The following is a 16,788-nucleotide window of genomic DNA, read 5'->3' as shown; positions in this document are numbered from 1 at the left end:
AGAATGTTGCCTGGGTTTAAGCATCTGGAGTATGGGGAGAGATTGGACAGATTGGGTCTTTATTCTTTGGAGCGTAGAAGGTTGAGAGGCGATTTGATAGAAGTATTTAAGATTATGAAAGGGATAGACAGAATGGATGTGGATAGACTATTTCCGTTAAGAGGAGGAAAGTTTAAAACAAGAGGACATGAGTTAAGAATTAAGGGGCAGAGGTTTAGAGGTAACATGAGGGGGAACTTCTTCACTCAGAGAGTGGTAGCTGTGTGGAATGATCTTCCGGGAGAAATAGTGGCGGCGGAGTCAATTGTATTATTTAAGAAAAGGTTGGACAGGTATATGGATGAGAAGAAGATGGAGGGTTATGGGCATTGTGCAGGGAGGTGGGATTAGAAAGGGGTGTTTGGTTTGGTGCGGACTAGAAGGGCCTAATGGCCTGTTTCCGTGCTGTAATTGTTATGTTATGTTATGTTATGTTAAATGAGCAATTCCTTATCTGTATTTGCCATGTAGACATGGATATTAGGGAACTCTGTCTAACTGATTGTGAGGTGTGGAAGAAAGTCCTATTGCACCAGAGGAGATGCTGGAGGCTTCTAACAAGCATAAAGTGACATTAATCCCTGAATCCTGGTCAAGTGTATAGGAGACATTGTAGGAAGCTAGGGAAGAAATTGTGTGAGACATGACAATGAATTTTGTGCTATTTTTTGATCCAAAGGATAGTTTCAGGCAGACTGGAGGGTGGTTAACGGTGCACCCTCATTTAAGAAAGACTGCAAGGAAAAGCTAGAGAACTACAGACTGTGGGCTTAACTTCAGTGGTGGAGTTACTGGAGGACACAGGATGTGTTGCATTGGAAAAGCAAGAACTGCTTAGGGATTGTCCGTGTGTGGAAAATCATACCCCATGAATTTGAGTTAGGTCATATGGAATTCAAAGTGATCTAACCAACAGCACGCTGAAATGGTTCGACAGTAAGAGAGAGGGGAGTGGTGGAGAGTTGCTTTTCAAACTAGGGGTCTGTGACAAGTTGTATGCCATAGGCAATGGTGCTGGGTCCACTGCTATTCATCAGTTATATCAACAGATAAAAGTGTGCATGGCGCAATTAGTAAGTTTGCAGATGGCAACCAAAATCAGTGGGTACATAGTTGACAATAAGAAGGTTACCCAAGTTTACAAAAGGATCTTGAACAACTGAGTCAGTGAGGTGATGAAATTTTATTTGAATGTGTAAAGTGTTGGGTTTTGCTAAGGAGTTGTATGGTAAATGACAAGTCACTGGGGAATGTTGTAGAACAGAATGATCCAGGGGTACACTTAAATGGTTCCCTGGTAAAGAAGGCAATCACATTCTTACCTCCATTTCTCCAACACTGAAAAAAAAATTAGGACATCATGCTACAGCTGTGCAGGATGTTGGTAAGGCCACATGTGGAATAGCGCATGTAGTTCAGGTCACCTGCTGTAGGAAAGATGTATCACCATTGGCGTAGCAGTTAGCGCAATGCCTTTATAGTGTCAGCGATTAGGACCAGGGTTCAAATCCCCCGCTGTCTCTCAGGAATTTGTACATTCTCCCCGTGTCTGCATGGGTTTTCCCAGGGGCTCCTGTTTCCTTCCACCGTTTGAAACTTACTTGGTGGGTAGATTACTTGGGTGTAAGTGGGCAGCATGGGCTCATGAGTCAAAATGGAATTTACCGTGCTGTATGTATGACTAAAAATAAATGGAAAGGATACACAAATGTTTATCAAGAATATAGGCCTTGAAATATAGAGAGAGGGTGGAAAGGCTGGGATTTTTCTTCTGGAGCATAGGAGGCGAAGTAGTGATCATATAAAGGCATAAAAAATCATGACCACAGAAGATGGTAACCACGTTTTTCCCATCGTAGGAGAATCTAAACCGAGGGGGCATTGGGTTAAGGTAAGGGTGTGAAGATTTAAAAGGCACCTGAGGCGTGTATATGGAACAAGCTGAGGAACTGGTAAAAGTGATACAATTGGGACATTTAAAAGACATTGAGATAGGTGCAAAGATTAGAGAGAGAGAGAAATGGGCCAAGAACAGGGAAATGGGTCAATCTTAGATGGGCAATTTGATTGGCATGAACAAGTTTGGCCAAAGAGCCTGTTTCTGTGCTGAATGACTCAAGAAGAAATGATCACCTATGAAATATATCTTAATATGACTGACTATTGACAATAAACTAATGGATCAAATAGTTTTGCTTGGATAGGCATGGATCTGGACTAAAACAGGTGTGCATTATTTTTGCTCTGATTAAATTACTGAAGCAACTTTATGGAATTGCCATCTGGGACTGAAATTCCAATTCGATGGCACACTCACTTTCCACAATTCTCCGATTTGTACATCTTATGAGATGGAAAATTGTTGTTGAGAGGTATCCTGGGATAAACTGATGTGGGGTTTCAAGGTGATTTTCACCATTAACATTTGACCAAATAGAACAACAGAACCAAAGAATATTACAGCATAGAGAAAGACCCTACTAGTCGGAGACAAACTATTAATTTGCATTGTCCCACTGACCTCCACCTAGTACATAGCCCTCCATACCTCTCCTATCCATATACCTATCCAAATGCTTCTTAAATATTAAAATTGAGCCCGCATTTACTACTACCCAGTTTTCACCCATCACTTACAAGTGGTTCTCAACCTTTGTCTTTCCACTCACATCCAACTTTAAGTATTCCCTATGCCATTAGTGCTCTGTGATTAGTAAGGGATGTGAGTGGAAAGACAAAGGTTGAAAACCACTGTTTTGATCATTCATAATTGACTCACTATGTGCCCAGTCTCAGAACTCCAAAGGAAATGGGCCAATGACCATTTTTCTCAAGCAAAATATTTCAGTAACAATTGGGTCTAGAGCAGTGATTCTCAACCTTCCCTTCCCACTCACATCCCACCTCAAGCAACCCCTTACTAATCACAGAGCACTGATGGCATAGGGAATACTTAAAGAGGTATGCGGGTAGAAAGACAAAGGTTGAGAACCATTGATCTTACATAAAAAAAACTGCAAGTGCCCAGGTAGGAACGCAGCAAATGTAGCAAATCCCAAGGTATTAAAAGGTCACTGTAAGCCTAACTGGTATTATCTGTGGGGTCTGCACAAATTCCTCTCACATTTTCTTAAGCCACATTTCCAAGCTTCCTAGTTGCAATGATTGCATTTTCAGGAATGTTTCTGATACAAATATTGCAAACATTCAAAAATCAAGTGTTCCTACTTGAGAATCAAAAGCAAAAGACATTATGTACCTAAGATATTTTAAAATAAACACATGCTTACAGTTGCCCTAATCCCTTTCTTTACACCCAGTTTTTTTTTAAAAACAGAAAAGATTCTGCAGTTGCATACATTTTTATGGTTTTCGTTAATGAGACCCTTCTTGTTACAACACTGACAGATAAAGGTAGGTGAAACAATGGTTGATGATTCATTGCATTCAATAATCTGAATTTCAAAGTTTATGCAGTAAACGTGCTTGGCTTTTACAATAGAACATCAATTTATTCTTGCATCACTTGAACTGGAAAAGACTTGATGTTTAACAATTTATCAGGTTATCAGCACTGCAAAAAAAATATTATCATGATCTAATAGTTTTATGTCATCATATAATTATAAAATGATAAATAAAATAATTTAATACCAATTGTCAAAGATTACAGCAGGATCTTGATTGGTAAAGGTTCCATTATTGTCATGTAATACATTTAGAATGTAACATACATAAAATTCTTTAACTTTGTCTCGTGTAAGGAAGAGAGTCATCACTTTGTCCAACACCCCTTATAGAAATGGCCCCAGCCAGGAACAAAGTCACAATCCCTGGTTTACAAGACCAGTGCTCTAATCACTAAGCTATTGGAGCCTCTTGATTGGGCAGGTACACAGAGAAATGGTTGATGGAATTTAATACAGAGAAATGTGAAGTGTGGCATTTTTGGAGATCTGTAATGGATAGGATCAATGGTAGACACATGGGGAGTGTTGCAGAGCAGAGAGACCTAGGAATGCAAATACATAGCACCTTGAAAGTGGCTTCATAGGGAGGTAGAAAAGGCTTTCTGCACATGGGCCTTCACCAGTCAGAATATTGAGTATAGAAGTTGGGAAGTCATGCTACAGTTTTATAAGATGCTGGTGAGACCCCATCTGGAATATTGTGTTCAGTTTTGGTCACCATGCTGCAGGTAAGACAACAAGATGGAGAGGGTGCAGAGAAGCATGACGATGATGTGGACAGGACTTATAGGGAGGGATTGAGCAGGCTGGGGCTTTATTCCTTGGAGCTCTGAAGGATGAGGGATTCCATTCCACAATACCAATGAGTATCCCTGTAGAAGCTAATGACCCTGAGATATCTGTCTCTGAGGCTAACATCCTTCAAGCAGGTGAATCCTCACAAGGTGTCATGTCCTGGTGGCGTTCCTGGCAGGGTACTAGATAAAGTGTTCTTGAACATTTTTAATAATTGCTGCAGTTTGAGGATCCCACCTGCTAAAAAGGGCATTGATCATACTGGGGCCTGTAGCTCTCACACCTACTGTGAGGAAATGATTTGAGAAATTGGTCATGACCAGAAGTAACTCACACCCAAAATCAGGACCCACTGCAATACGCCTACTCCCAAAATTGTTCCACAGCAGATGCATTCTCACTGCCACCCCACAAAGCTCTGGATCACCTAGACAACTGCAACACATGCTTCATCCACTACAGTTCATCTTTCAAAACTATCATATCTTCTCCACTAGTCAACAAGCTGCAAACCTGGGCCTCTCCACCTCCTTCTGCAACTAGATGCTTGCCTTCTTTATTGGAAGACCACAGTCAGTACGAATCAGAAACAATGACTTTTCTTCTCTGATGATCAACACAGGTGCACCTCAAGGATGCTCTACACCAATGAATATGTGACCAGGCACAATTCAAATGCTGTCCACAAATTTGCTGATGACACCACAGTCGTCAGCAGAATCACAGGGCAATGAGGAAGCGTACAGGAGGGAGATAAATCAGCTAGTTCAGTTGAGTGGTGCCACAACAACAACCTTGAATTCAACATTAGCAAGACTAAGGAAATGAAAGTGGACTTCAGGAGGGGGAAATCAGAACATGAACCAGTCCACATCAAGGGGTCATCAGTGGGTTAAGCTCTTCAAATGCCTGGGCATCAGTCTTCATTCCATCAAGGATATAGAACTATACAGCACAGTACAGGCCCTTTGGCCCTCAATGTTATGCTAACCCATATATCCCTTCCTAAAAAAAATCTACTAAACCCTCCCTTACTAATAACCCTATTTTCCTTTCATCCATTTGTCTGTCTAAATGCCCCCAATGTTTCAGCCTCTACCACCATCCCCAGCAAGGTATTCCAGGCACCTGTAACTCTGTGTAAAAAGAACATTCCTGCTGTCACCCCTCAACTTCCTTCCCTTCACTTTGTGCACATGTCCTCTGGCATTTGCCGTTCCTGCCCTGGGAAACAGGTGCTGGCTGTCCACCCTATCCATGCCTCTCATAATCTTGTCGACCTCTATCAAGTCTCCTCTCATCCTTCTATGCTCCAAAGTAAAAAGACTCAGCTCTGCAAACCTTGCCTATAAGATTTGTTTCCCAATCCAGGTAACATCCTGGTTGATCTCCTCTGCACCCTCTCCAAAGCTTCCACACCTTTCCTATAATTAGGTGAATAGAATTGGACACAATATTCCATGTGGTCTCATCAGTGATTTGTAGAGTTGCAACATGACCTCTCTACTCCTGAATTCAATCCCTCCAATAATGAATTCCAGCATCCCATAGGCTGCCTTAACTATCCTATCCACCTGTACAGTGACCTTGAGGGATCTATGGATTTGGCCATCCAAAAGAGGTGAAAGAAAGAAGAAAGCAGCTATCATCTTCAAGGACCCTCACCATCCAGACTTCTTCACACTGCTACCATCAGGAAGGAGATACAGGAGCCAGAAGACAAAAACCCAGCACAACAAAAACAGCATCTTCCCCTCTGCCGTCAGATTTCTGAATGGACGTGAACTACAAACATGACCTCACTTTCTCTTCTTTTCCATTAATTTACTTTTATTTTAAAAAAATGTCATTTATAGAAATATTTGCAACTGTAATGTTGTGACATGCTCATTACAATAAATTCTGATCTCATGGAGGTATATAAAATTATGAGAATAGATCAGATGAAAGCAGAGTGCCCAGAGCAAGGGAATTGTTTTCCAGAGGACACTAGTTTAGGTGAGGGGGAACTAATTTAATAGGAATCGGAGGTTTTTTTTTAAAAAACAGATGGTAGTGAAAATATTAAATGAGCTTTTGGAAGAGATGGTTCAGGTAGGTACTACTGCAAAGTTTAAGAAAAAAATTAGATAGGTGCATGGGCAGGATAGAGTTGAAGCATATGGGACAAATGCAGACAATTGGGATGAGTTCAGGTAGGGCATTTTGGTCAACAAGGCCAAATTCATGCTGTATAACTGATGAGAAAAAAATAATAATTGTAGGATAATTCACAACATCATATAGATTAGTATAATGGTCCTCAACCTTTTTCTTTCCACTCACATACCACTTTAAGCAATCCCTATGCCATTGGTGCTCCGTGATTAATAAGCGATTGCTTAAGATGCTATGTATGTGGAAAGAAAAAGTTTGAAAACCACTGTTTTAATCATACCTCATTGACTTGTTATGTGCACGGTTTCAGAGCTCCAAAGGAAATGGGCCAATGACAACTTTTCTCAAGGAAAATTATTTCTAACATTTGGGTCTAGAGCAGTGATTCTCACTCACACCCCACCTTAAGCAATCCCTTACTAATCACAGGGCACCGATGGCAGAAGGATTCCTTAGTGGGATGTGAGCGGAAAGAAAAAGGTTGAGAACCACTGAACTAGTGCCAAAATAAAACTCAATGTAATAATTATGTAAAGCATTAAAGTTCATAATTCAAACTTTAAGTTAAAAATTTAAGCCATAAATAGTGCCAATATATATTTAAATAATGCACAATATATAATTTTGCTGCAAGATTTTAAAGTTTATTTATCACAAGATATCTAACACAGTGAGGAGGGTTCTGTAAGCAGACAAACAGGCTACACACCACTTACATACAACCATGCCAAGACCACAATTGCAATGCATAGGAATGCAATGAAAAGAAAGTTTCATTAGAACCCAGCAAGAATAACTGAGATAGCATAGTTATTGGGTTCATTTAGTAGCCTGATACTGCAACAAAAAAATTGACTTTAAGCCTATTGGTACATGCTTCCATACTCTTAATCCTTCTTCCCAATGGGAAGAGGGAGAAGAAATTGTGTTCAGGGTATGATGGGACCTTGTTGATTTTCCTGAAAATGGAAGATGTAGACTGGAAACATTTTATTGTTTGTTCAGCCTATATCAATGAGCAGTTTATGTTACAGCACTGGTCAGTTAAAAAATAATGTTCCTGAAATGTTTGATCTCTCTAGATGTGTTATTTACTCAATGTCACTTCTTTATGTTGAATAGTCAACAATTGAGAACTATTCCATTTTATTCTACTTAACTTTATTGGATATTCAACTACGTCAACTTTCTTCATTTTACCTCTCTTTGCAAGCTTCCTGCTAGTTTAACACCTTCAGCACAATTGAAGTTTTACTTCATTCGGTAAGAATGCAAACCAAATTTTAATTTTTTTTTAAATTGTAGACATACAGCACGGTAACAGGCCATTTCAGCCCACAAGTCCATGCTGCCCAATTTACACCCAATTGACCTACACCCCCAGTACATTTCAAACAGTGGGTGGAAACCAGAACCCACATGGAAAACTCAAGCCGGGACACAGGGAGAAGGTATAAACTCCTTGCAGACAGCGTTGGATTTGAACCCCCGCCCCGATCATTGGTGCTGTAAAGGTATTGCACTGTAAAGGTGTCACACTCACTCCTACACCTACCGTGTTGCCAACTCAGGTATTTTATTTTGTTAATTGGCAGTTCATCGGCTTCCTTCGATCTGTCAAGGCTCACATGCTCTATTTCAAATTCACACGTTTGGCAAATCCAATAACCTGTAAGGCCACATTGACTGTGGAAGTAAAAGTAGGTTTGTCCTTTTTATCATCCACAGAGATAACTTCAGTACATCAACCATCTGGAGTCTAAAACACCAAACATTTGCAACCACCTTATTGTTGGTTAATAAATAACCACTTATTTCCGATTGTGTTTCCTTCGATATTTTTCCAAATCTATCTAAAATCAATATTCAACCTCCTCTCTACTGATAAATTATGCTGTGTGTAAATGCGTAAATACTTTGCAATTTCGATGGGGCTGAGTTTATTTTAAATACACATTTATTTTGTGACATTAATGGAATGGATAATTTTTCACCTTAAAGCAGTGGTTTTAAAACTGCCCCTAAACTCACATACCATCTTAAGCAATCCAGCTTGAAAACACCCGCTTTAAAGCTATATTAATATCCATTACGTCAGTAGCATCAATGCTTTCGATATATTGGGCAAGATTAATAAAAAACATGGCAGGTTATATGCACAAGGCAGTCCTTTTATACTTTGATATTGTGAGGTAACCAATGTTGTCAGAAGATGCTTTCACTTAACCCAGTGGTTCTCAACTTTCCCTTTCCACTCACATCCCACTTTAAGCAATCCCTTACTAATCACAGAGCACTGATGGCATAGGGATTACTTAAAGTGGGATGTGAGTGAAATGAAAAAGGTTGAGAACCACTAACTTAACTAATAGTGTTCTGGTGGAACTGATGAGTTTATGTGCTGTGCAGTAAGCCCAAAACTTTGACACTGGAACAAAATTGTCAGTGATTCATAGCAATTTAAAGGTATACAAACTGAGTATCCATTCAACTCCTTTTTAATTACTTCTTGGACATAATGATCCTACTTACATAGTTAAGAAATCTATTCAAAACACAGAATTACAAGATTCATCTGCTAACGCTTAAACAAGCAGAAAAGTTTTTAAAAAATCATTCAGGTATCAGATTGCCAAGATAAACTGTAAATTAAAACTATGATTATCTATCCAATCCACTCAGAGGGATTGTGGTATTGACCATTATAATAAAGGACAAAGAAATAAATATCAGGACATTTATTTGAAAGTGTCTAGAACAGTGTTGTTTTAGGAATGCAATAATAAATACAAAAACATTTTAAAAACTTTAACAAATGACATTTTGTATATTACAAAACTTCATCATTCAGGATCAGCCAAGGGATCTGTTATTTAAAAAGGCTCCAAATATAACCCAGGAAATTATAGACTGGTGAGTCTGACATCAGTAGTAGATAGGCTATTGGAAAGTGTTCTAAGAAATCAGATATACAAGCATTTGGATTCTCAGGGATAAACATGAATTTGTGCACAATAGGGTTGTGATTAACAAATCTTAGAGTTGTTCAAGGAGGTTACCAGTAAAGTTGATGAAGGAATGGCTGTGAATGCTGTCTAAATGGACTTTAGTAAGGCCTTTGCCAAGGCCCCACATGGATGGTTAGTCAGGAAGATTCAGTTGCTCGATACTTATGGTGAGGTAGTAAACTTGATTCAACGTTGGCTTTGCGGGAGAAGTCAGAGTGGTAGTGAATGATTGCTTCTCAGACTGGAGGCCTGTGATTCGAGGAGTGCCTCAGGGATCAGAGCTGGTCCATTGTTGTTTGTCATCTATATCAATGATCTGGATGATAACGTGGTAAATTGAATCAGCAAGCTTGCAGATGACACCAAGATTGTAGTGGACATGAAGGAAGGCTTTCAATGCCTGCACAGCAGTCTAGACCAATAGGAAAAAAATGTGCAGCAAAATGGAATACAGAATTTAAAGCAGACAACTTATAATTTGGATGGACAAAGCAAGGGAGGATATACATGCTAAATGGTAGGGCACTGAGAAGTGAGGTAGAATAGAGGGATCTGGGAATACAGATACATAATTCACTTAAGTGTCATCACAGGTAGATAAGGTCATAAAGGGATCTTTTGGAATATTGCCCTTTATACAGCCAAATATTGAGTATAGGAGCTGGAATGTTATGGTAAACATGTACAAGGCATTGTGGAAGCGAAATCCGGCGTATTGTGTAGTTTTGCTCTCCTAGCGACAAGAAAGATATCAATAAAATTGAAAGAGTGCAGAGAAAATTTACTAGGATGTTGCTTGGATTGAGGAACTGAATTACAGGGAAAGGTTAGGACTTTATTCCCTGGAGAGAAGAAGAAAGGAAGATTTGATAGATATATACAAAATTATGAGGGATATAGTGCAAGTAGGTGTTTTCCACTGAGGGTCGGAGACGTTCAAACCAGAGGAGATGGGTTGAAGGTGATAGGGGAAAAGTTTAGGGGAAAAATGAGGGGGGACTTCTTCATACAGAGTGGTGGATGTGTGGAACAAGCTGCCAGATGAAGTGGTGAATGCGGGCTCAGTCATAACATTTAAGATCAATTCAGACAGACACATGGATCAAGGCGGTATGAATGGATATGGATGAAGTTCAGGTGAGTTTAAGTGAGTAATACGTTCAGTAGACCAGAAGGGCCTGTTTCTGAGCTTTAATATTCTATGGTTCAAAGGGATGATAACTTTAAACCCTGCAGTGAGTTGAGAATCTAGTGGATTGCACAACTTAAAAATCATTATTCCCCAAATGGGGGGTGGGGTGGGAACAGAAGCAGGAAATGTGGCCCAGCTCTGGAAAATCAGATTGTAAATATTTTGATTTTTTTTTCCTTTCCATTGGTGAAAGAATTTGAATATGAATTTTACTAAAGCTGAAAATGAATAATTTCTGTTTCAGGGAGAAACAAAAAAATTTGTTGACAAAATTGTAAATATTATGACCCAGCCTCCTTAATTAACATATGGAAGTTTCAATTAAAGCCACCTGTTAATGGTTAAAAAAAACTCAAACCACCTTAATCTCTCCATGCAGCTGGTCAGAAGTTTGGTTAATTGAGGATTATAGAAATTCTAAACCTTGGATTAAAATAATCAAAAGTAGAACGAAGTTACTTATTCCTCATTAAATAAAAGACGGTATTGTTAAAGAGCACAAATTTGATTTTGGAAGAAACATTTTATTATTCATTGAAATCAATTAACTCAAGGTGGTGTGACAGAGTATTTAGAGGTGGTTTGGGAGGAATTGTTAGAGCAGGTTGCACACAAACATTTGAAAAACAGAATTTTTGCAGGACTTTTGCAAAGTGCTATTTTGCAGAAAGCAAAAAGGTAGCAACATTCAGCAGCGTGCCTGGGAGAGCTCTCAGAGAGAGAGGGAGCAGAGAGAAGGAGAGACATAGACTTCAGTTCCAGAGGGACAAGCTGGCAAACTTTGGAAGACTGCCTGGTCAAAGGAGAAGACTAGCTGTCTGAAAAGTGACCTGAAAGAAAGAGGATCATCTGAAGAACCCTGAAGGGGGCAAGTTTCATCAGCAAGACTGATTGGAAAGGAATACGGTGTGGATATCCTGGAACAAAAGGAATCTCTCTGAAAACCAACAATAACCCTCCTGAGTGGTAGCCATTTGCCTGTTAAGCATCAAAGACTGGTGAATTTTGTTAATGCTAACTTCTGTGCACAGTACAAGAATTGCCTGCAACCAGTGAGATTGGACTATGATCCAAAGAATTTTTCTAAGCTTATATACACATTACCCACACCTGCGCTTAGTATTTGGGGGGGGGGGGGGGTTAAGTAGGTTAAGTAAGTTGATAGTAATAAGGTTTAATTCTGTTTTCTTGTTCAAATATAATTAAAAATTACTTTGGTTTAAGTACACCTTTGTGTTGTGGTGCATCTCTAATGCTGCTGGTTTTTGGGGTCCTCTGGATTCCGTAATATTTTATAGGGTTTCGTCCGGGATTTGATCCAAGGACCTCCCGCACCTCAAGTGAGAATCATACCCCTGGACTAAAATTAACATATTTTTAATTGAGGCACTTGAAGATCTTAATTAAAGATAATGACATTGTAATTCTGGACTGTCAAAGGCAACAGAAAATAATTGGTGGGCAGAGGGCTTTCAAAATATTGTGCAAAATCTGTATTATAAATGTTGTTCCTCTTCTTTTTGGGACTTCAGACCTTGTCAAATCAGTGTCCCTACTCACATCATTTATCATATAAAATTGTGCACCTTTACAATTTAGCCTCTAAAACTACATGATACCATGTCTGGAAGTAGACTCACAGCCTGTTTGCATTCCTGGCTACACCATGAAATAAATCTAAGTTGTTCTGAAAAATTTGAAAAGTCAGCCTTCTAAATATAACATACACTTCCATTTATGCAATGATTTTAACGTAGTAAAACATCCCAAGGTGGCTGATGTGGAACAGTACTGATCATTGAGACTCAGCAAAAAAAAAACACACAAGCTAGTGAATAAATGTCACTGTGTACAACAAGAGGCCAGAAACCCTCGTGATAAATCAAATGGTTTCCTGAGCATAATATCTGGAAACAATTTACTGAATGATAAAAAGAATATGTCCTTATTCTAGAATACACGCATCAGCCAGTTAATAAAAACAAAACAAAAATACACCCCTCCCCCAAAAAAAAGTTCCACTGATTTATTTATAGTGGCTAAATTAAACATTTATTCACAAACTACATATAATTATCAAGCCACTCATTTTACCTTTATGGAGCTCAGTGCAAAATCTGTATGCAACTCCACTCCAATTTATTACCTGGAATAATCTTATAATCACATGTTTTACCTACACAAGCATACCACTGTAATTTTTCTAAATCTTTTTTTTTTAAATCACTGCACCTTTTAATGTTGTTTATCCAAGAGCAAAAAAAAACCTGGCGAAGAAACTCAGTGGGTCACGCAGCATCTAGAGTATTGTGTACAGTTTTGGTCTCCTTATCTGAGGAAAGTCATCCTTGCCATGGAGGGAGTGCAAAGAAGGTTCACTAGATTGATAGCAGGGATGGCAGGCCTTCCTTATGAAGAAAGGCTGAATCGACTAGGCTTATACTCACTGAAATTTATAAGATTGAGGGGGGGGGGGTCTTACAGAAATGTATAAAATTCTTAAGAGATTGTTCCCGTTGTTAGGGAAAACCAGAACCAGGGGTCACAGTCATTTTGGACTGAGATGAGAAAAAACTTATCTCAGAGAGTGGTGAATCTGTGGAAATTCTTTGCCACAGGAAGTAGTTGAAGCCGGTTCCTTTTCTCTATTTAAGAGGGAGTTAAATTTGGTCCTTGTGGCTTCGGGGATCCGGGGAGCACGCAGGTACTAGGTACAGAGTAGATGATCATCCATGATCAAAATGAATGGCGGTGTAAGCTTGAAGGGCCAAATAGCCTACCCCTATATTCTATAGAGACAAAGGGATTGTGGACTATTTGGGCCCAGACTTTATATCAGTCTTGACCCAAAACGTCGACTATTCCTTTGCTCCTGCCTGGCCCATTGAGTTCCTCGGGTACCATGGCCTCTTGCGTCTCCAGTTATCTAATCGCAGTACTGTCCCTTTAAACATCACGGCTTCAGCTGTCACTTTGCGATGGGCTTGAGATTGGTTCATCTCCAAGGGTGTTCGTTAAGGGTCATCCGTTTTAAGCCCATTTGCTGAGAAAGAGGGGAACAGCGGTTCCTTTAAGGCGGAATCCAGCGGGCTGAGATGAACTCCAGATGTGTTTGGATCCTCTTTCAGCTCGGCGTGTGATCACACTTCAGTCCCCAGCCAATGTTGGACTGCATGTTCGTTAATGTACTCCTGGATCTCAGATTTCGGCCAGTGCGTCGCCTCCGAAAGCCAAGCAAACGAGCTGGGAAATCGCTGGCAACAATCTCAAAAGATATACAAGGCGCTCACTGATCCTGCCGACTGACTTCATCTTCGGATTTTTAAAAAAGAAAACCGTCAGGAACACGAGTTAAGCGACTTGCTGAATAAGTAACAGCAACGTTGGATGAATTAAAGAACGTCACGTTTAACTCTGCCGTTCCCAGTTGAGATAAAATACCTTTCTCCCGTAATCACTGCATGAGAATGTGGACGCTGTTCTAACATTCTTCCCCCCACCCCTTCCTCCTCTCAGAGGGTGGTCCGTGTCTGGAATGATCAGCCAGAGGCATCGAGAAGCCGGCACAATACCAGACATTTAATGGAGAGGAAGAGCTTGGAGGAAATGCAAGCAAATGAGACCAGCCCAGAATGTCTACATGGACGAGTGGGGCCGAAAGGCGCGTTCTATTCCGCACGACTCCAATGGAGCCTTCAGTGCTGGCGGAGATCATCAATTTCGATTTGGCGGATCAAGTTTTAACTGATTGATTTCTGCCTTCGGAACTGTTATTAAACATACCGTATATTACGTTCATGGTTTAAAGGTGATGGGTCGGATCACACACACTTCTTGCACCGTCATTTTGGACAAGGCACCATTCTACCGACTAATTAATCCGTGCGGTCGCCGACTGCGCAATAAATTGTCGAATAGTACAGATTAGTTGCGAAGATCAAGGAGGGCGAGCCAAGGATTTCACTCTTTCTCTGGAGTACAGTACAGGATCGATGCACCAACCACTCGGCCGAAAACAAGTTGCTCTAAAGTATTTATATATATATGTAACTGCCGGACGCGCGAATGAAATGACGGGGGGGGGTGGGGGGGGGGTGTGGAAACAGACGCCCATCTGTTACTCAGAGCCTCAGCGGGGGAAAGATTGCACCATGCAAACCTCAATTAGGGCAGCGGAGTATTTCTCCTTCGGGCCGCGCTCGATTTCCCCCTTGGGGAGAGGAGAGGGGCCAGGAAATGTCAAGTTGCAATTTTCACAGAAGTAGCAGTTTTGATCGCCCCTCTTCCAGTGCAGCACCAACCCCATCGTACACCCCCCCCCCCTCCCTTTGCAAACTGGCACACATCTATGTTTTTCTCTCTTTTTTTACATTGCTTACCTCTTTAAGTTCTTTAGCCACATTCTTTAAATCGCCCAGGACTAACTCCAAATCGTCTACAATAGTCTTGATCTGTTCTTTTACCTTTGCCTTACAGGCTGCGCCCTCCGGTTGTTTTGAGTTCCCTGACATTATTCGAGTGCGGTGAGAACGGCACCGAAGATCACGATCTCGTACGGGGCTCGATCTTGCCCATGATCTTGCTGGTGTCTTGCCGTCCCTGACTCCGTCTCCGCGCCTATTGCCATCAAGCCAGTGCAACTGCGGGCTCCCAAGGACTGCGGAAATCTCGCCAGTACGCCTGCGTCAGTGTGCATGTCAATTTAGAAACACCAAAAGACTATGTAAGTAAATATTATTCCAACCTGGTTTTGATTAAAGCCATCCTGCATTTGCTGACTAACACCACCCTTGCCTCCTCGGAATTAAACGGCGCCGGCAAACTCTCCCTGCTTTTGCAAAGAGTCGGGTTGCTCCAATCGCCTGTCCACCCATAGTCTGTCCTCTCTTTCCCGTGCCGTGAAGAAGGGCAGAGCCGTGGCGGGTCACTCCGGGTTTGTTTTGTGATTTGGAGGAAAGCCGAACTTAGCACAGAGTGCAATAGCGCGGACTTCTACCGGCAGAGAGGGGGAGGTGGACAGGGAGCCCTGGTGACATCTTGCTCAGGTCCATCAGCTCGGGGGATGGGGAGAGAGAGAGAGAGAGACTGGGTGATGGGGAAGGGGAGGGAGTGCTGGGTGATTGTCGGAAAATCTTGCCCAGTTTCCACCCGCTCTAAATCTGGTCCTCTGCGGCGTTCGGGCGGCAGAGAAAGCGCCTGGGGCCGTTGGCAGCCCAGGTACTCATGGGTTAAACAGGAAGAGCCTGCCTGAGAACGCGTGGCACAACTACGAAGAGTTGGCTGGAACTGATGGAGAATCGCCAATGGGACAGGACGAGGAGGGGAAAGGATGTCTAACTTCTCCAGACTCATGGAGAACTTGGTTTTCAGATGTTGTATGCGAACAGACCACCGGCCGACCCGACGTCCAGTTTAACTCGCAAAGTAATAAGCGGGGAATGGTGGTGAATTTCGGCAGGTTTCCGAACCTTCGATTGAAGGACTCGGAGTTTGAGGTCATACTGTGGACTTCGAACCCGTCACTCCATTCCAATACCCCCATACCGACTCACCAGCACTTTCCCACACTTCACAGCCCCTACAGAGACCATCCTTAACATTCATCATCCCCACCCCACCTGCCCAAACGCGCAGCCGCACTCAAGAGACCACCTTTAACAGTCATCATATCCTCACTCAAACACCAACCCATACAAGCACATGAAAAACCCCTTGCACCTTCCCGAAGGAGACCACCTTTCCCTACATCCTCACACATATCCTATATCCCACTCAGACCGCCCCACAGACACACACGAACCTTTCTTCCCAACACACCTTTCTCCGCTCCACCGCCTCACCTATCCCAGCCCCCTAGCTCACAAAGCCCGCTCCCCAACACCTTCTTACGCTCCACCGCCTCACCTATCCCAGCCCCCTAGCTCACAAAGCCCGCGGATACATGCATCGCCCTATTCTGTCACCCCATTTCTTCCCCCCCCCCCCCCCCCCCACCGAACCAATCGCCCTCGGAGACTCACGCACTTCTTGCCACTAACCCCCAGAGCCCCAAAACACACACACACACACACACACACACACGGAGCAGTCCCACATGCTGCTCCTTCCCCCACCACAATACGCCGCT

General features: G+C 41.8%; 1 protein-coding gene across 1 annotated transcript in view; it reads right to left on the bottom strand.

The window, feature by feature from the left end:
- The window catches only part of LOC138738886 (protein Largen-like), a 277,587-nt gene extending 262,260 nt beyond the window's left edge, over positions 1-15,327 (bottom strand). The window contains exon 1 of the mRNA XM_069890025.1: positions 15,125-15,327. Within this exon, the coding sequence (XP_069746126.1) occupies positions 15,125-15,172 (48 nt within the window). The 5' untranslated portion in view covers positions 15,173-15,327. The remainder of the gene's footprint in view (positions 1-15,124) is intronic.
- Between the last annotated feature and the right edge of the window lie 1,461 nt (positions 15,328-16,788).

Source organism: Narcine bancroftii, chromosome 1 (assembly GCF_036971445.1).
Source record: "Narcine bancroftii isolate sNarBan1 chromosome 1, sNarBan1.hap1, whole genome shotgun sequence".
In the NCBI taxonomy this organism is placed as follows: Eukaryota; Metazoa; Chordata; class Chondrichthyes; order Torpediniformes; family Narcinidae; genus Narcine; species Narcine bancroftii.
Note: the sequence above shows the minus strand (reverse complement) of the source record. Positions and strands in the feature narration are given on the sequence as shown.